The sequence below is a fragment of the Hoplias malabaricus genome, chromosome 3 (assembly GCF_029633855.1).
Source record: "Hoplias malabaricus isolate fHopMal1 chromosome 3, fHopMal1.hap1, whole genome shotgun sequence".
NCBI classification, from domain to species: domain Eukaryota; kingdom Metazoa; phylum Chordata; class Actinopteri; order Characiformes; family Erythrinidae; genus Hoplias; species Hoplias malabaricus.
In genome coordinates this window covers 27,467,474-27,488,415 of record NC_089802.1, presented here as the reverse complement: position 1 = coordinate 27,488,415, position 20,942 = coordinate 27,467,474, and the positions used below count along the sequence as shown (strand labels likewise).

At 42.8% G+C, this 20,942-nt stretch overlaps 1 protein-coding gene across 2 annotated transcripts; it reads right to left on the bottom strand.

Annotated features, from left to right (window-relative positions):
• Window positions 1-1,078: 1,078 nt before the first annotated feature.
• On the bottom strand, window positions 1,079-20,773 carry mms19 (MMS19 homolog, cytosolic iron-sulfur assembly component). 2 transcript variants are annotated; one of them, XM_066666276.1, is made up of 31 exons: window positions 19,568-20,773; window positions 18,078-18,126; window positions 17,773-17,873; window positions 17,602-17,687; window positions 17,044-17,118; window positions 15,937-16,006; window positions 15,661-15,789; window positions 15,059-15,120; window positions 14,889-14,975; window positions 14,492-14,566; window positions 13,627-13,704; window positions 11,930-12,068; window positions 11,541-11,695; window positions 11,291-11,369; window positions 11,002-11,127; window positions 10,781-10,862; window positions 10,599-10,696; window positions 9,419-9,562; window positions 8,810-8,965; window positions 7,349-7,448; window positions 6,663-6,765; window positions 5,745-5,819; window positions 5,352-5,502; window positions 5,075-5,181; window positions 4,922-4,978; window positions 4,113-4,299; window positions 3,282-3,364; window positions 2,602-2,766; window positions 2,310-2,369; window positions 2,051-2,151; window positions 1,079-1,845 (listed from the first exon to the last, which is right to left on the bottom strand). In XM_066666276.1, exons 1-31 carry the CDS (start codon window positions 19,653-19,655, stop codon window positions 1,815-1,817), a joined length of 3,099 nt encoding a protein of 1,032 aa, XP_066522373.1. In that variant the 5' UTR covers window positions 19,656-20,773; the 3' UTR covers window positions 1,079-1,814. The 2 variants fall into 2 exon arrangements, with proteins under 2 accessions (XP_066522373.1, XP_066522374.1); XM_066666277.1 differs by having other exon boundaries at window positions 5,352-5,478; window positions 19,568-20,772.
• Window positions 20,774-20,942: the final 169 nt, after the last annotated feature.

Below are 20,942 nucleotides of genomic sequence, written 5' to 3'. Positions count from 1 at the left end.
AATAACACTTTGATTAAGTGACCTTGTGCTTTTGGCTCACTTTGTGAAGCATCGTGGTGGTAGTGTCTCTATGTAATTTATTAATCTCTCTGAGTGTTTTCACACTAAGGCTGGTAGGTGACAGATTATTGGTTCAAATTAATTTGCCCCACCCACCAGTGCACTTTAATCATCAAAAACATTCATTGTAACCCTTATCCAGTTCAGAGCGGTGGTGGGTGCAGTGTCTACCTAGAATCACTGGGCGCAAGGCAGGAACACACCACACTCCTCACAGTCACCCGAAGGAAACCCACACAGACACAGGGAGAACACACCACACTCCTCACAGATAGTCACCCGGAGGAAACCCACACAAAGGGAGAACACACCACACTACTCAAAGACAGTCACTCGGAGGGAACCCACGCAGACACAGGGAGAACACACCACACTCCTCACAGATAGTCACCCGGAGGAAACCCATGCAGACACGGAGAACACACCGCACTCCTCACAGACAGCCACCCGGAGGAAACCCACGCAGACACAGGGAGAACACACTACACTCCTCACAGTCACCTGGAGTGGGACTCAAACCCACAACCTCCAGACCCTGGAGCTGTGTGACAGATGCCACCTGCTGCTCCACCGTGCTGCCCTCCTCTAAAATAAATAATCATAAGATGCTTTGAGGAGGTAAAATCAATTTTTCAGAGCACAACTCCTACTAAACTAATGAAGGTAATACTGAGTGTGCACTATTTTCATCCACTATTTAGTAAAGTAGTATGCAGTTTCTGATGGGTTTTCAGTCATAGGCTCGTGCCTAACGAGCAAGGGGTTAACCTTAAAGGGCTCATACCTTATTTCTTTGCTTGCTATTTTTTGTAAAATTGCACCACTTACACAACCTCTCTCTCTCAGAATCAAGTGCCTGTGTTTTCTAGAACAACATGCAAACAAGCTGTGTTCTGAGTGCAGCTGTGGCTGAAACACTTCAATGTGAAGAGGCAAATAGGCAGGATGAATTCAAAACAAGCTCCTAAGGCCCTTTAAACCGTCTTAAAAACACACTAATTAAAGTTTATTAACTCAGTTCCACACATTTACAAAGGGGTTTATTGACAAGTTATTGGCATTTAAATATTCACTATATCCTTGGCATACACTTTTATAACGTGAAGGTTCAGCGTTAGTGGGTCGGCCGGTGAAACTAAACATATGACACCCTGTGAAATGTTTAAAACACTAATGGAAATCTTGTTAATGTGAAATTTCAGGTGAGAAATTCATGATGTCTGCCTTCTTCATCGTATGCACTGTCTAGACCGATTATAAAATGTAGTCAGTGTAGATTTGTAACTATTTGTGGTCAGACCACTGTCAGTAAACTCTAATGTAGACCGTTATTTCTGAACACTATCCTCGTTCTTATTGAGATTAGATTCAGAATTAATAATTAACTACATAGGCCTGTTTTTCTTTATTAGGGAAAATAGGAGCTGCTGAGGGATTCTAAACAATGGTGTATCTTCACCAGCAAAATCCAGAAATGGCAAAGATTGTTGGCTCAAAATTACAGCGCCACCTGCTGAACGTAGCAGGCTGCTTCAAAAGGCAAAAACAAAGCAGTGCACGGTGTTTGCTCATTTACAAGAAGTTCCCAGAGCCGGTGTATTCTGGTTAAGGCCAGAGAGATTCTCTGCTCGGGTTGTGCGTGTTTAGAGCAGACACAGAAAAACAGAGGAGCAGGGTTTTATGGGAAACGCTGAGGAAGAGGAGTTGGTCTCCAGTAAAGACCAGCAGCAACTGAGGGGGCTTCACCATCACCTTCACCGTCCCCCTGGACTGCCCAACAAAAACCTGTAAAACACACACACACACACACACACACACACACAGCACAGCAACTGAACCAGTTTCTCAAACACACTCCTGTGAACGACTTTACACATTCACGAACTCACACACACACACCCAGTTTCTCTCAAACAAACACACACACGTCCATTTCACACAGTTAAGAAGTATTCTATTATGTTCTGTCACTGGTGATAAACAAACTCACCATTCTCCCCGAGCAGACACCGCCTCCTTCCTCACCAGCCTCTTCTTATCGTCCAGAGGAGAGGCCAGAACCCGCAGAACTCTGGCCCGGAACGGCAGAACCTACAACGGCAGAACGGTGGATGTTAAGTTCGAAGTGGTCGAACAGTTTAAAAAAAAAAAAAAAAAAAAAAATACACGGACAGATAACACCCAGTCGAAAGAGTGGGTAGGACAATTCCACACAGCAACAACGACACCATTCAATGATGAAACATTACCGTGTGCTCAGGAAGCCGAGAGAGGGCATGGATACAGCGGAGGGCTGCGATACGCACGTTCTGTTTGAGTAAAAGGAAAATAGAAAATAAAAAACCAGACTCATTAACGAAGAATGTAAAATATTCTGGTAAAAACTTGATATGTTTCCGTGTGAAAAACATAGGCTACAATTTGATCAGGGAACATTTTCATGAAAAAAACAACTCTATGTCGGTGTGTAGTGGTGTGACACTGGGTTGAGCTGCTAGTGAGCAATGAGGTGTAAAAGGAGAGTGGGTGAGATGTATGCACCATGGCAGAGCTAGAAGTTAGAGACAGCAGGCGCGAGAAGAGCGCCTCCAGCTGGCTGCTGAGAGCAGGAGGAGGGTCCTGAAGAACCGGCTGAAGACACGACAAAACAGAGAGCTGCACTGCATCATCAGGACACAATAGCGCCTCCAGCAGGAGAGGCAGCAACTGAGAACACACAGAGGAGAGAATCACAGGAGATATTAGACACTTCATGTTGAAAATAATACAATACACCATGAAGAAATCCTAAATTTAATTTTGATTCATTTTTAAAAAATGTATCTTTATGATATTAGAAGATAAAATATGTTGATATTATAAAACACTATTCAAATATTTTATGCTTTTATGAGTTTTTAAAACTATTTTGTCTCATCTGCAGCTTTCACAAGCAGCTTTTCATTTCTTAAACCAACTAGAAATATATTGAACCTGTGATGGGGCCTCTATTATTGTGACGTAGCTAAAAGGTGTGGTGAATGATATCAGGTGACCATCTAAATTTCATTAATTTGCTGATACCAATAAAACCATGGGTCACTGATACTGCCAATTTTACCAGTCAGGAAATGTATTGGAGGAAATGCAGAGCAACAGATGGACTACAGCACGACAGTCAGTAGAGCTGAAAGAATGGCCTGTGAGGTTAGAAACAAGGATGACATTTTAATGTAACTCACCGGGGGGAGCTCCGTGAGCTGGACTTGTCGAGGCAGATTATTTACAATGTGTGACAAGGCCTTCAGATAAACAGACTTCTTCTCTGAAAGACAGAAAAGACACACATCATCCACCTCGTGAAGAGCTGGTACAAAAGTGGGGCTTGGTCAGTGTGGTACGGTGGTAACACCATTGGCTCCCATGTGAGAGACCTGGGTTCGATTCCAGGTCCGGTCTGTGCTACACCAATAAGAGTTCTTGGGCAAGACTCCTAACACTGCACTGGCCTCTGGCTCTGGATAAGAGCGTCTGCTAAATGCCAAACTGTTCTTCAAGTTGCGTGAGTGTTTCAGGATGAAATTGACTTGTTAGTCCATTACAACAGTAAAAGGCCTTTCACACAGAGTATGATTTTTTCGCACATAAAAAACAGATGTGATTTTTAACGTAGTGGAACCTTCACACCAAATCCGGCATGTTTTTATCTCAACTCTGAAATCACAGGAAGTAGCTAGAAGTGTTGTTCCTCTCAAAGAAAGGGTTTATATTTTCGTTAACTGCCGCAGTTTTATAGTCAGTGTGTTGATTGTTTTTTAAGATTTTGTTACAAAAAACTGCTATGAACAAATCGACACACACACACAAAAAGGGGTCTAATTCAAAATCACGCAGGGTCACAGCCCGTCAGTTTCGGACTCAGTGTAAACCACACCGTTAATATACATGTTTGTTTTCGAAATTGACGTGCGCTTCTTTTCTTTTTCGATCCGAAATGGCCTTAATAAAAATTTCACACGTTAATCTCCACTCACTCACACCCGATCCTCCCGGAGATGCTCCAGTATGAATACCTTGCTCTGCGCTGTTAAAGCCCTGTACGAGTTTATCAGAGTTCTCCGTGAAGAAGCGCTGCCGGTACATGATCCTCACGTCTGCGTGACAGCTGCGGTTCAGGACGTCTGAGGAGTCGCTCATCAGGAGAGAGAGGCTATCGGCCGCACGGGAACCCAGCTCAGGATCTCTCAACAGGGAGAAAATCTGAGGAAATGCAAACAGACACAAGAGTTAAAGGAAGAATAAGCAAGATTTGGTGGTTTTGCTCCTGGGCTCCCCCTATAGTTGTAGATTATAATTAACATTTACAGCATTGTCCTGAAATCAACATGGGTGTGGTTTCCCTCTCCTCCTGAAGTTACATAGTGTAGTTTCTGCAGTGCTGAGCCCAGGGTAGCAAAGACAGAGGCTCTTTTCTCGTATTACAGCTCAGTGGTGCATCACAATGATGGTTTCCTCCCACGCTCCAAAAACACACATTGTTAGGTGGATTGGAGGCTCAAAAGTGTCCGTAGATGTGAATGTGTGAGTGTGTGTTGCCCTGTGAAGGACTGGCGCCCCCTCCAGGGTGTGTTCCCGCCTTGCGCCCTGTGATTCTGGGTAGGCTCCGGACCCACCGCCGCCCTGAACCGGATAAGGGTTACAGATAATGAATGAATTAATCATACACTGTGCAGACCCAGAGATAAGTTATTCCCCCTAGATCCACACATTTCTACAGCAGCGAGAGACAGAAATCCACAGGGAAACTAACATAAATAACACACAGGCATGTATATATTAGTGTTAGAGGTAATGTGCGGTCCTACAGTGAAGCTGTTTGTACCTTGTCACTTAAAGCTGTGGACAGTGGATGGTACCGCAGAAGCAGGGCCTTGGCAACCTGCACAAAAAAGAATAAATATAAGAGGAAACATATGAATACAATAGATATCATTAACTGTACAATCAGATGGAGACATGAATTTGACAGTTTTACCCAGACTAGTAAAGTGAAGGCCTGAACGCGCTGTGCAGAAGATTCACAGTCTAAGGTTTCTCTGATCCTCTTCAACGTCTTCTCTAGAGCAGCATCTAGAGCCTGGCCTGATCATATACACACACACACACTCTAGTCAACATATCCTTCCTTCTCTTATATCCCAACACAAGTAAGCAAACTCTCACATTTGTTATTTGTAATGTCCTAAAAACAAGGCTGTGATGAAGTCTGAGAATCCGAGGTGTTGTCGAGAGCAGGAATCCAGCTTGTTTACCTGCTGCTCTCTTGTTGATGAGGCCGGCGAAGCACTTTGCGGCAGAGGTGTAGGAGAATGGGTGGGTGGAGGTGCAGCTCAGATCCTCCAGCTGCCCCAGAAGCCTGTCGATCTCTGGAATCTCCACCTGATACAGCTCAGAGTTTATGTGCTGTGTGTGGAAAAGCATCCTGCCAGCTCTTACAACAATGAGCTCACAGGGGGCATGATCTCTATAGTAATTCATGAAGTTAAAGTTAAACAGGGTGGTCTGAAGCAGCTGCACAAGGGTCTGGGTTCACGTGACCACACATAAACCCCCTCTAAGCTTTAGTGTTTAAAGTATAAAGAGGGGTATAAATGATTCCACTGAGGGTTTAAAACAGAAAAGTGTGTGAATGTGAATGAACTTACGTTGTGAGGGAAGGAACACACACAGGCCATGAGTAGACACACCAGCTGAGACTGGCTCCATGACTCAAACTCACTCTACAGACACAACATCAGATATTTTACCATTAACATGCACTGTGAACATTGCTCTCATAAACTCCTATTTAGGCTTTTTAGTGTAATTAGGCTTTTTCAGTGCAATATCTATGGGCTGCGAGAGTGCTCGCCCTACCATGCTTTCATCATAGGTGACCTGAGACGTGTTTATACTCACTACATAGTGCACTAATTACAGGGAACTGGATTCAGAAGGATGGTGCATGCCATCTAGTGGTTACTGGTGGTATCGCAACATGAGGTGACCAGAAAAAGAAAACTGTTCCACTTCATGTGTCAAATGCAAGGTTCTTTCCTGGTTCATTTGTGCACCTCAAAGGTTTTCTAGATGCCTAGCTCTTCACTTACCACTGAACAAGTCACCTAAGCCATCATCAAAAAACTGCCCTCCCTGAGAGATTTGACAAGAGCCACCACTTGTTCCTAAAAGGCCTGTCTGTGCTGCTCTGTAAGGGAACTGCTCCATGTCGTTCTTCTTCAACAAACATGAGCCAGGTGTAGAGCACACTTTCCTAATGACTGACAGTAATAAATCCTGATAAAGCTCACTGCTCTGATTTTAAACAAGAATATCCCCACTTTAGGATCAAACACCAGCAAATAAATCTGCTGTTAAATCGTGAATAATCGCCATTAAGTACAGTAGCTGATGTAATAACATTTTCAATACCTTGACACCTCTTTATTAAACTTCTAATTCTATTCTAATAATAAATAGTGCTTGTCCTGGCACATACACACTGTGCAGATAAATACCAGCAAATAGATTTCATGTAAAGGAGTTATATATTTAATGTAATAAAGATCTGATCATAAACTGACCTTGAGCAGCTGAATTTGAGATGGATAAGTGTTTTCAGGCAAGAAGGACGTCTCTCCATCGAGGAATAATGAGACGAACTGAGCAGCCGTCTGAGCAGCGAGACTGTAGAGGAGCAGAGGAGAAACCTGACTCACGAAAACATTTCACATCAGATATGTACAGTAGATTAACTCTGATCTCTTTGGAGATTAGCAATGAAACAATAGCATCTTCGTATGCTATGTGAAGCTTAGCTCATTGATTCATGAGTCATATGTGCTCATGAATCAATCACCTCATGTTGGAACCATGCTGTGAGGATCCATAGGTACAGGATGCAGTCCCATCACTCCAGAGAACAGTTCCACTGCTCCACAGCCCACTGAGCATGGTGATTTTATATTTTACAGTTTGTGCATGCACTATGGAAAGGAGCTGGATTCACTGTTTATAAGGGGGTGTCTACAAATGTTGGACTACAGTTTTGGTCAAAAATGAAGCTGTTATGTCCTCAGTGGCTGAATAAATGATTTTTTTTTATTGACAAAAGAGCTGGAAATAAATATTTTAACACTTTGCCCAGTCCTAGTTAAAAGCTCTCTTTGTGGTGTGACTTTAAACATTTTCACACTCATTTCCTGTGGCTTCTGACTGGGTTTGCATGCTCTTGTGTGTAAAGTGTGTGTGTGTGGTGTGTCTGACTCACTCTGTCTGCAGAGCTGCACAAACTGAGCTTATGACAGGAACTAAAGCAGACAGAACGGTCTCCTGCGTAAGAGCACTGCTCAGATCAGAGCTCCTCTGACCTGCAATAAACCACAATTTACATTTATTATGTCTCAGCGTATTCTTGTGTTTTCACTTGTTTCCTTGCAGGCGAGCGCACTGCATCAGTAGCAGTGCACTGTAATTATCTTATACAGTCCATCACACGACTATTATCTTAACACAGGCCAGTTTTTATGAACAAGAAGATCTGGCTTCAATTCTGAGAGCTGAATGTATGACAGAAAATCAGTTCAGTTCACTTCACTTATGGCCATGTACACAGCACATGCTTTGGCTGCCTCTGACTGGTCAAACCCTGTTATAGCAGCTAAATATCCAGGCTTACTGTTTTTTTCTAAATTGTGTTTTAAATATAAAAATGTAGGTTTCAGATCTACCAATGGTTCAAAACATAGTCAGATCTTATTTTTGTATATGATTTCTACATCATACAGAGGTTAACATGTAAACAAACATTAAAATATCCCAGTGGTTTAATGTGGAATTCTCCCTTTAAAAAAAAATATAAAGTTGTGGTGAATGGAACCAGACGTCTCCATGTCTACACCAGCTGTGACCTCCACCCGTCTAAAAACTTTTATACTGAATTATGTTGTTGATGAAAGAGTGGGATCTCTGAGCAAACCTTTACAACGCTCTTCTCAGAAACAGGTTTTAAAACATACTCTTAAGGTGCTCCCAAATTCCCAAATTCTGTTTACCTCCCCATCACCTGGAGATCACAGGTTCGAATCCAGGTGAAGCCCCTGCCATCTGAGACCAGGAGTCCTACAGGGATCAACTGGCCTTAATCTCTGAGTGGGTAGGATGGCCCTCACTTCCCCATCGCTGCCCATGGTCACCCGGAAGCATGGACCTCTGTGAGCTGATGTGAGAGATCTGGACAGTTTGCATGCTTGATACAATATTTTAAAGATGTTTAGTGTTGTGCTAGGTCTTATGTCTTGTCTAATTACACCTTGTGCAGACCCCATCCTTCCCAAGGCTGGTGGAACACATGGAGGAGGTTCAGTGGCATATGAAACGGAATTGAAGAGAGAAACACCCACAAAAACACCAGGGGTGAAAAAAAAGGTAAAAACTACTGTACAAACTTCTTTTTTCTCTGCAAGACACTCTTCAGACGTCTGGTTCCATTCACCGCCACTATGACCGAGACTCAACTTTTTTTAAAACTGGTAATTTCACGCAAAACTCTACATCACTTTATTTACATTTTAATCCTTTAAACCCTTTAATAACGCAGAAAATGGGATATTCCCTTAATGCTGCTATTGAAGGCTAACATATATGACTGAATCTGACAACTACTAATCCTTTATAGAACAAACGCATTCACACTTCCAAAAAATAAAAATAAAAACAGTGTAGTGCTTACTCTGCAGAGCGGCCTGAAGAGCCAACCCCAGCAACTGAGGAATGATGACATCATGGAAAAACTTCCCAATCTCCTCCGCACCCTGGGCCCGATTGGCTATCCTCTGCAGACTGTGGCACACTGAGGTCACTTCCTCCAGGGAGAAACTGTTGCTACCTACATGGAGACGTCCAGAAAAGAGGTTCAACATTATTACAGTATTGAGACATTCTCAGCTATAAAGGCACCGGAATTCAGAGGACAATATGATCAACACCAGACCTCATTATCACACTTTACCCGAGAGTTATTCCTCGATAACAGTGCTGACATCTATTTATTAAAAACTAGTGTGTGTGGAAATACGGCAATTTGAAATTTTACCAGCAGGGGAGCTGTTAACACACAAGCTAATGTGTGTCTGTCATTTAAAGAGAGAAATCAACCTTATTAAAATGGGTTGAACAGTTATATTTTATTTAATATAACTATCATTAATCTTTAACTAAATCAATTAAATATTATATACACATAGATCCCCCCCCCACACACACACACCCCCCCTCCCCCAATGCCAAACGCACAGTGTCTACATTCTTCATGTGTTAGAGAAGAGTCAGGGCTGTGTACCTCTTTGAGCAGAAGATAAAACCTGCAGCAGAACCGGAGCAGTTTCCTGAACTAACCCGGGCAGAGTGGAGACGGAGGCCAGAGCTGATACACACCGCTGCCGAGTCTTAGATGGAGCAGAGTCATCTCTGAGCACCATGGGTTCTGTGGGGAGAAATGGTAATTAACCAAGAGACTGGGATTATAAAACTGGGACCTGCAAGATGTGAGCTGTGTGGAGTCTGTAGTTGAGTGGTCCTCATTTCTGTTCGGGATATTTTTTAATAACCTCAGACTTGGTTTTCCTCAGGACAACGTTTATTCCTTGCTTCTAGTGTCAAGATTCTTCTCAGAACTGGCTCCAGGACGGAAGCACAAACTCCCACTGGGCTTTAATGTCTGAACAGCAGTCCCTCACTGTCTCCCCCTGTCTCCCACTGCCAGAACCAGAGACCATGACTCTCTCCAAATGTCTCCCACTGCCAGAACCAGAGACCATGACTCTCTCCAAATGTCTCCCACTGCCAGAACCAGAGACCATGACTCTCTCCAAATGTCTCCCACTGCCAGAACCAGAGACCATGACTCTCTCCAAATGTCTCCCACTGCCAGAACCAGAGACCATGACTCTCTCCAAATGTCTCCCACTGTCTCCTACTGCCAGAACCAGAGACCATGACTCTCTCCAAATGTCTCCCACTGTCTCCTACTGCCAGAACCAGAGACCATGACTCTCTCCAAATGTCTCCCACTGTCTCCTACTGCCAGAACCAGAGTCCCTCCCTGACTCCAAATGTCTACCACTGCCTTCCATTGTCCCTCACTGTCTTCAAAGACAGACTCAAGACTCAACCCTTTGTGCAGTCTTTAAATAAACACTGATCCCACACTTATGAAAACATTGTGAATTTTCTTGGACTGTGTTCAGGTCTCAGCCTTGTCTCCTGTATCTCGCAGGGTCTTAGATCAGTGGTATCTGGACCCTAATTTTACTGCTTCCCTGAACAGTCAACAAATCAAATTTTTCAAGAGCATCGAATAAAGGCCGTAAATGTAAATATCCTGTGTCTCAAACAAGCACTCAGTCATTTCTACCTTCAAAGAAGCCAATAAAACGTATGGAAACGATCATTTGTATATTGTTACATAGGAAGACTCAAATGAGATGAAAAATCTAACTGCTTTGTAGGTGTACGGGTACCTGAGAATATTTCATCCTTCAGTCTGGGAATCAGTCGGGAGGTGAAGGAGGAGGGATGGAGTCGAGACAGCGATCCTGCGCACTCCGCTACGGCCAAACTGAGACAGGAAACAGCAACAATGTTTACCAGCTCTCAGAACATCAGCACGAGAAGAGACGCAGCCCTGTGGCCATGAAAATACCTGACTTGAGCATCATCCTCCTCCAGAATTAATTTGGTCAGATGGTCCACAGCCGTCTCCACCTCAGACTCGGACAGAAGGCCTGGACAGGACACAGTGAAGGTCAGAAAAGTTTACTGTTCTGTTCATGTAAAGAGTTACAGTGCACCTGAATGTAAGGGCCAGGACCAGCAGGTCATCAGGGTTTAAATCAGCCGGGAGGTGTGTGTGTGTGTTCTCACCAGGCTGCTCCCCCAGTGTAATGAGAACTTTGATAGCAGTGATCTGAAGGCCAGCACTGGACTCAGAAAGAGCAGAAAATACTGCACTGCACAGAGACTTCTGAAACGGCAATAACACACTCTCCTCTGAGAGAGAGAGCAAGAGAGATAGAGAGAGAGAGAGAGAGGATTCAGCAGTGCTGTGCTGCAGATTAATGGTGTCTCGACATTTCTTGACAGTAGAGTAGAAATAACATAAACAACCCACTTTTTCATCAACACAAGAATTAACTAATTTTAGTTTGCGTACCTCCCTCTGCAGACAGACTGCTGGGCGTGGGCTGAACAAACCCATGTAAGACCTCCAGCAGGGTGCGCCGCTGAGCACACTACACACACGCGCACACACACAGAGAGATAGCAGCTGTATACAGAACTGGTGACTGGTAAGTTTTTTATTATTTCTAAAACATTTTAGGAATGATCCAATATTACAAGTTTCTCTGCAAGTGGAAAACAACTATCAAAAGTTTCCAGGCTTTTATTTAGTCCACACCAACCTGAGCCCTGGAGCTGTACTCGTCCAGCAGCGCAGGCAGGACTGTCGCTGTGATGAGGAGACTGGACCTGTAGGAAGCGCCACATGCAGCCTGCAGGAGCTTAGCACTCGGCCAAACGAGCTTCAGATCTGGCTCACAGAGGTGATGCTTACAATCTGAGAGAGAGAGAGAGAGAGAGAAAGCAAGAGAGTTAGAAAGAGCGAGAGAGAAATGAGAAAGAGGAAAGAGAATGGGAGAAAGAAAAATAAGTGAAAATGAAGAAGGTATAAATCCACAAAAAATGGAATACTGCACAATAAACCTATAATAATGCTTTGTGTTATATGAGATGATTAGGTCAAATTATTAGCTGAAATTATCAGAGGAGATGATCAGATCAGAGCTGGTACCTTTGAGAACGAGCTCCAGAAAAACCTGCAGTGGGTCTTCGGAGTCTGAGGTGAGGACAGAGCGAGACAGACATGCAGAGAGCGAGGTTAGAGCTGCGAGTCCTGCAGACTCCACGCGTTCACTCGCCGTCTGAAAGACCTGCGCACATAACACCATCACAGCAGATTAGCCAACTTAAACACGATACCATCATAGCCAGAAAACTCCAACCCAACAAAAAGCCAGGCCAATAGAAAAAGAGCTAGGGAGTCCTCCATTTAACCAGAAAACTTACTATAGGGCTGTCCTCCAGTCTTAGCGTATTATCCAGCTACTTGAGGAATCAAATGGGATTCTTGCTTATTAATAATAATAATAACAATAATATTGCATTCATTCATTGTCTGTAACCCTTATCCAGTTCAGTGGGCATAAGGAGGGAACACACCCTGGAGGGGGCACCAGTCCTTCGAAGGGCGACAATAATAAAAACTACTTGGCAACCCTCCACTTTGGGTTTAATTAAGCAGGATTTGGAGTCTCATTTTAGTCTGCCCTGTCCAATTGGAGACGAAAAGTCATTACCACTCGACAATCTACAAATTTAGGATCAAAATTCAGTGAAACCTTGACTTATGAGTGAATCGATTTATGAATTATGAGCTTGATACGAGCTGTCGCTAGGATTTTTTGCTTTATGAAGTGAGCGAGCTTACACCACCTGCCACCACCTGACGGTCCAGCGAGCGTTCAGATCACTAGGTTATCTTGCCATGCATCTCTAATAAATCGCTGTTTTTTGCAGCACTGTAGCATTAAGTGTGTAGCGAGTAAGTGAAGTTAAGAGATAGAGCATGGGGAGCCGCCAACCTCTCTCTCTCAGATCTTCAAGGTAAATATACTTAATAGAACACGTTTATTTCTTTACATTCTCTTTTATTATGTATTATTGATTTTTTTATACATTATTTTTTATTTATAAAGTAAATTTTTCTTATTTAAAAAAAAGGAACAAAAAAATGGTGTGGTTTTTGAGGCTGGAATGGATTAATAGTATTTCAATTCATTTTACTGGGCAAATTTAATTTGATATACGAGCAAACTGAGTTACGAGCTCGGTCACAGAACGAATTAACCTTGTAAGTCAAGGTATTACTGTAATTAGAATATCTAATTAAATAGCCAACTAACAAATCCTAGAGGGACAGGGAGGGTCCACAAAAGTGGGATTTCTCATTATTAAATGTGCAATTATTTGTTATTGTATGGCGAACAACAAAATGTCCCTTACGCATTTAACCCATCTGTGACAGTGAACACACACACACACTGGGATGTGAACACACACCCAGAGTGCCAGGCAGTCATTCTCAGCTCCCGGGGAGCAGTTGAGGGTTCTGTGCCTTGCTCACCTATGACTGATGGAGGAGGACAGTTCTGTTCCTTCACTCCCACCGCCCCCAGTTTTCCTGCTGCTCGTGGGAATCGAACCAACGACCTTTGAGCCCTAAGCCTGCTCTGCTCTAACCATTAGGCCATGGTATAAAATACTAAATACATTTAAAAGGGTGAGGATCCTACTATAAAAAAAATCAAAAAGAAATTACAGCCTGCAAAAATGTCCAAAAATCACAAATGTCTCCAAAGGTGGTGAAGACCTTTGGTATTCTGACTTGCGGACATATTTTGGCCCTTGGTTATGTTTCACCACACTCACCTCTCTCCGTATGGAAGACCACAGGCCTGGAAGAAAGTCCGCCAGCTCTCTGTGTCCATAAACGGGTCCACAGGCAGCCTAGAGCAAACAGGAGAGAGGATTTGGATGCTTTGACCTTTTTCAGATCAGATTTCACATCTTCACATCATATATGACATATCTCTAGCTTAGACACCATGTATAGAGGACTGGCCACATATAAACAGAGTCTGATATTTGAAAACAACAAAAAATACATATGAAAGACAAGTAATGTTGATGGGGAAATATCCTCCTTCTTTTCCACAGTGGAACATAGTTCTGTTTCTTAATGTGACCTGTGACCTCTGTGACCTGCTTTGGTCCAAACCCCACAGCAGTGTTCTCCCCATGTGTAAACAGCCCAGTTCAGAACGCCTGCTTTCAGCAACTGTTCCTTTAAATGATAATGAGCCGCTTGCTGTTCACCCCGACCCCGAGCGCACAGCAGTAAGGAGCGAGGAGCAGAAGCTCTGGTTTTTAGCTGTTTTCTCTGTTATCTTTCTTCTCCGTTTTTACTCAGTGCTCTTATTTCTTCGCGCCACTCTAAAGTGTCTGCACTTGACGTCAGAAGCGGAGCAGAATCAGAACGACTCGTTTTATCCTGTGTTTTCTGACTTAGAGCACACAGACAACTGACTGGGGCCTTGTTTCATAGTGTGTGGGTTGATGGTCTCCAGATCAATACATTAATGTAAACATGCATTTAGCAAGTAAGTTTATCATAATATGTCCTCTTTAAAGCAGCTGAATTCTCTGAAATGTTAAAAGCATTTTGACACGTTTAGGACACATTTAGCCTGTAGTGTAAATGTCAGATAGTTTAGCTTAGAGAATAATGCTTTACCAGCGTCTGCAGAGAGTCCACTTTGGCGTTTTGGACGTCAGAATCCAGCTTCTCGATGATTAAAGGCAGTAGAAACTGAATAAATCAAAGACTCATAGTTAGCTGTCCTTATGGATGAATTCAAAACACAAACAAACACTAAAAAACACAGCAAATCTTAAATCCAGTCTATTTACATTTTGTTTCTTTTTATCCATTTTATCCTGGTAAACAGGAATGTAACTCCTGACACATTTTAAAGTGGACTGGAATCAACAAAACATAACTTTGGCACCAACAAAAGGCAGAGAATCGAACTTTGTGATCAAAATTTAGCTCTGTTTTAGTCACACGCTCGAAACACTGTAAATAACATCATTAAAACAAGTAAATGACGTCTAGAAAAATGTATTTATACCTCTGCGAAGCGAGGTGTCCCAGTCAAAACAGCCCTCAGAGCCAGGATGAGATCCTCCTCAGCGATTCCATGAGGGTTGTTGGGAGGCTAAAGATGACACACATATTAAATACTCTGTCAGTTATTTAAGAGCACACTCACACAGAAGAAAAAAAATGGAGTATACATACCGGGGTAAAATCTATGGGGAAATAACAGGACATGACTTCAAACAGCTCCTCTGTAAACTGACCTAAAGAAGAATCACAGCCGGTCAGATCATCCAACAGCTGCTAAAAATCAAATATACACACAGATACTACACATTTTTATGAACAAAAGCATTCGTTTCACATTGAAGGGTCACTTCGGCCAAAAACGAGACATGTAACTCTCTCTACACCTTTTGTAAAAACAAACTGCCATTATACTGACTCCTAGTGGCCTGGGTGTGTCAGTGACTCTGGACCAAACCTGGCCATCCCCCATTTGTGGCAGAGATGTATAGGTTGCTTGTATATCTTTTGTCAAACTCTATTAAAATTACTCTGCAAATGTAAAGCTCTGTTAGGTCGTGCATTGTGCCCCTCAGCTGCAATTGTCATATCACTGCGGTCGGTTTAAGCCCTAGTTTTAGACTTTCGTGTCAAAATGTGAGATTAACTCCATGAGGGTTTTCCTTCCCCTGTAAAGTTCCCTTTAAGAAGACATCTTGTTCTGACTGTGTCTTTATGACGCCATACAACTAAAATACTGGTGTCATATCCTTATTGTCTTTAAAATCTGTACTCACTGAGGTCGTATCCTCTGTGGATGATGTTCCTGGCAATTTGAAAGGCCAGCAGTAGGTTTCGAGGATCTCTCTCTCCGTCAACTGCCTGCACAAACCCGTACACGAAGTCTGGGCCTAAACCCTTCAGCTCTGTGGGAACAGTAAAGAAAAATCTACTGTGGAGTGACAGTTAAAAGCATCAGCAACAACATGCGACGGTCCTTGGCTCTCTGAAGACGCTGATAAAAATAGCACAGTGCTAGTCATGGGTAAGGAGAGTAAGGGTTCCTTCCTTACCTCCCTCTCTCGACTCCATGAGGCTGATCAGCATGTTGTAGACACACGACCGTTGGGCCACCATCAGCGACTGGGGAAATAAAGCAGTAACACTGGTTATCTTAATCAAATCTGATTATTCTGGATGTTGTGATGAATATCTTTTGCATTTCTGAAGCTGTAAAGTCTGCCCTGTTCACCCCATCACAAGATAAGACCAGGGTAAAGCCTTCTGACCTCAGACCCCAAAGGGTTAAAAGCCCTCAGACTCCCAGAGGGGGTACGGTTATGGAACGGAAATGTTTTTAAATGTTTAACACTGTGATACTCTCTTTCGTTTTCTCTTGTACTTTCCTTGTGAGACAGAAGGAATGAACACAGACGTTTCTTATTTTTCTGAAAGCACTAATAACCTCAGCGGCACAGTGGTGCAGCAGGTAGTGTCGCAGTCACAGAGGACGTGTTCCTGCTTTGCGCCCAGTGATTCCGGGTAGGCTCCGGACCCTCCGCCGCCCTGAACTGGATAAGGGTTACAGACAATGAATGAATGAATGAATGAATGATTAATAACCTCATTCGAGTTTGAGTAAAAGCTGGTCTACACTTCTGCGTCGTAATCACAAATATCAGAGGCCAGCAGACATGCTGATGCGCACCCATCCAGAATCTCACCTATACAACGTGCAACAAGCAAAAACACTAGCCCTGATCTTCACGAGACCCAAACCCTCCTGAACCTGGTGACTCAAACTACACGTTCCACAGAATGTAAAGCTATATGGGACTTTAGAAAAGCACTAAATAAACCTGACTATCAATCTTCACAGAAGTAAACCCAGTCTAGATCACTACTTTTGATGGATTGCCGTCTTAAGTGTCTACCTCCGATTGTTGCCGATAAAAGGATGTAGAATAACGAAAACCAAAGGTAGATCCTTGAATTTGGGAAGTACTTCTTTCCACACCTTACTTCCTACAGATTCAGAAACCACAGAACCAAGTCTACTCCAGCGTGTGTATCAATTCAGCGAGTTTGTGATAATTAGGCATGTTCATTTATAGAGGAGATGCATTTCTTGTTAGCGAGCATAGTGATGGTGAAAGGCTTGTGTCTGCTTTGTAATTCACCTGCACATGGATGTCCTGGAAGAGGGATTTCAGAATAGAGACGGCAGAACCAGGGGGAAGAGCTGTGCTCTTCACCTAAAGGAGGAAAACAGATGATTAAGTATTGGACCAATCTGAGGATCCTAGTTACATAAAAACCTTCCCAAACATTAAAATATCACTGTCCACACAGAATTAGCATGCTGTGCTGCACTACAGGAACCGACTACTTCCATAACCTCTTAAACTCTTTAAAACATTTAAGAATATGTTTTTTAAAAGATATAAAAATAACAGAAACGATGTCAGTTTTTATATAAAAACAAGTTGCCAAAACTCTATGAAAACTCTCATTATATTAAAAAACATTTATTTAGTCCCTGGATTTTCACCCCATAATTGGTCGTTTCCAATCCCACCCTGTTAGCCTTTACCTGAACTCCCTTCATCACAATCAATGCCACCAACTTCCTCGGAGACACGAGATGTCCACCACCGCCTCTTTTCAGTCTGCCACTACTGCAACAACCTGGACAGCCCAACACACCAGAGGAGAGCGAGACTTGAGCGGAGACTTACCAAGGCCTTGAGTCCCCGAAGAACATGTGGCGTGATCGCATAGTGATCCTTGAGTCGGTTCTCGTAGAAAGCAATCAGCACTTCCACTGCAGACAGTATTAGCAATTAGAGCTCACAATCAGTAAGAATTATCGTCATCCAAAACCTCCTTAAAATCTGTATACAGCTTACCCTCTTTTTCTGAAAGGCCGCTGTAGCATTCCTGAAGGACTTGAGAGAGGAGCTGAACACCTCTGCCCCGAGTCTGAGGCTGAGAACTGGTTAGACTCAAGCTAAACACAAACAACAAACCTGCTGAGTCTACCACTGACTGAAAAGTGAACGAAAGCCTACCATCATGTTAATACTGTTACATATGTAAACACCTTCAGTAACTCTTGAGCTGCTACTAAAGCTCAGCTGTACATAGACCACAAGGCCAATAGGTCAATATAGTTATATATAGTGTGTATACATATAAAAATAAAACATCTTACCCCAGTGCCTCAACTAACTCAAGAATGGTGAAGTTTCCAGCCTTGACACCTTAAAGAAAAACAAGAGGATTATGAGAGAGAAAGGCATGAAAAGTAGCAACAAAGATTACCCCAGTGTCTTATGGCTATAAGCTGTGTGAAAGGGGCAATAGGTTTCTGATTACCCCAGTCCACAGCTCCCTCCACTCCCTTAGGGCTCAGGCTCAGTCTTGTTAAAGGGCCAATACCATACATTTTTATCTCTGAGGTCCACTTATAACATCTGTGGGACTATATAAACCAAAACCCCATTGTGTTTCATGTTTAACATTATATTCCAGTATCACTGTAGTCATTGGATTTAAGCAGACTGTGCATTTAAGATTCACACAGCACACAGCTGTCAAAAGAAAAATGTATTTCGAAAAGGAGATACATGTTTATCTTTGGAGTGCGACAATATGTAAATAACCCCTGATCTTATTGGATGCCCTCCATAAAAAGGGCTGATTTATTCCCCCTTAGGGATGGGTGGGGTGCAAACATTTGTGCACTCTTCATAGCCTGCCAAAGCATTCACTTAACAACAACCACCCATGACCATAGAAACCATGTGAAATACTATAGCAACCCCTATGGCAACCACCCCAGTAACCATCTGGAAAACATTAGCAGACACATGAAATACCATAGTACACATCTGGGACACCTTAACATCTGTCCTTGCACGCACCTGGGGACCACATAAGCTAAGTACATTTCTGGTTATTTTTATAATGGAATTATAAGTTTATTTGCCCAGAAAAACAGTAACAACACTGTAACTCTTAATAACAAATAAAATAAAAATTTAAATTAAATCTGTAAATTAACGATTTCCAAAACCTCTCCTGTCGTAGTAGTTTTAAAACATTTTAAAGTCAAACATCATGTAAAGGGAACAGCAATATGAAAAATAATTTGCTTATGGTTAAAAAATAAGTTTTGCACAATACTGTATGTAAAAGTTTCATTATTTGTGAGGTCACAAACGGCTTCAAACGGATTGTTTATTCAGCTCGGCTTAAATATATATACAGAGGAATTAACAGTATGTTGGGAGACTTTTGCAATGTTGAGCGTTACTGGAATTGTCCGTTCCACCTTAAATGGGACAGCAGTTACATTCAAGCGCTTCGGGCGCCTGAATGTAACTGCTGACCCATTTAAGGGGGAACTGACAATTCCAAAAAGAAGCCAACTTTAACCTCACACAACGTGCACGTTTAAGATTACAATCGATGACAATTCATAGAGTGTCTCCATTATATCTCATTTCATCGTCCAGGGCTTAAAGTTAGGCTCAAAACACGCCAAAACGACAATATTAGTGAGTTAATTCAGTTTGCATCACACAGGATGTGGGGAGAGCGTTAACGAGTCATTCTACAGGAGCCCCGAGAACACGAGAGTTACCTTCCAAAGTAAACGCTGATTTGCTACAATATTATATCGACAAATAAATAAAATACCTTCTGTAACATCCGCAGCTTTGCTGTCCACTTCTCCCGCCACAAATTCCTCCACCAAGCCGGGCAACCGAGCGCTTTCTGCCGCCATCGCCAACTAGCGACTCGAGGACGAATCGGCTCTTTGCACCGACTCTTCTTGTCAATTGGTCGATACACCGAATACAATAAAATCCTCTCTTCATAGCAGTGTTCTAACATCTGACATACAAGGTGTTTTTGCTGCTTAAATATGTAAAATCAGCGGGCCAGGTATCATGTAATAACTTTCTTTGGGAATTTTTCAGAGGCTTTAGGCGCTTGGTTCCGTTCTGTCTTTGATTAACACCCAGAAAAAGAGAAGAAGTCATTAATGCCATAAACTTGTTCTAAGGTTTTAAAAGTCTTAGCTCTAATGCTACACATCTACCTTCATTCAGTACATGCATCTATGAGTGTGTGCGTGAGGGAATGAGTGTGTGAAACTGTCCACAGGTGTGAGTGAGTGAGTGTATGTGTGTGTGAGTGAGTGAGTAGGTGAGAGTGTGAAGCTTTTCACAGGTGTGAGAGTGTGTAAGTGACAAGGTGAGTGTGTGACTCTGTCCACAGGTGTGTGTGTGAACCTGTCCGCAGGTGTGAGTGACTAGGTGAGTGTGTGAAACTGTCCACAGGTGTGAATGAGTGTGTGTCTTTGTGTGAACCGGTCCACAGGTGTGAGTGTGTGAGTGACTGGGTGAGTGTGTGACACTGTCCACAGGTGTGAGTGTGTGAATGAGTGGGTGTGTGTGAACCTGTCCACAGGTGTGATTGTGTGACTGGGTGAGTGTGTGAATGAGTGGATGTGTGTGTGAACCTCTCCACAGGTGTGAATGTGTGAGTGACTGGGTGAGTAAGTGAGTGGGTGAACCTGTCCAAAGGTGTGTGTGTGAGTGACTGGATGAGTGTGTGAAACTGTCCACAGGTGTGAGTGGGTGAGTGTGTGAATAAATTAATGATAGTACATCATTATGATAAGGACAGTGTTAAAGCTTAATTCACACATCTTTTCGATCTCTTTCTTTAACTTGTATGAACTTCACTTTAATTCAGTTAACGTTTACTATTCTCGCGTGATTTCAGAGCTAACAGTTTCAGTCAATCGGTTCACTCAAGCGGACACTTGGGAAGAGTCGGTTCCCTGGAACAGAATCGAACTCTAACCAGCATTGTGGGGAGCTTCTGAACGTGTTTGATCACGCATGCGCACACCGGGGCAAGATCACGTCACGGTTAACGAGCAGAGAAGGAAAATTAAGTGATGAGAAATATTTTTATTTCCTTCAAATAAATCCTGCTCTTCCTTTGGCTTCACAAACAGACACTGATAAATTACATAAGAATTGTTATTATTATTATTATT

Excerpts from the sequence above, each read along its gene's own strand:
- mms19 (XM_066666276.1), bottom strand. The coding sequence starts at position 19,655 with ATGGCGGCAGAAAGCGCTCGGTTGCCCGGCTTGGTGGAGGAATTTGTG. Across the intron at positions 18,127-19,567 it reads AGCTGCGGATGTTACAGAAG|GTGTCAAGGCTGGAAACTTC; the intron begins GTATTTTATTTA and ends TTTTTCTTTAAG. Across the intron at positions 14,976-15,058 it reads TCCCCATAGATTTTACCCCG|CCTCCCAACAACCCTCATGG; the intron begins GTATGTATACTC and ends TGTCATCTTTAG.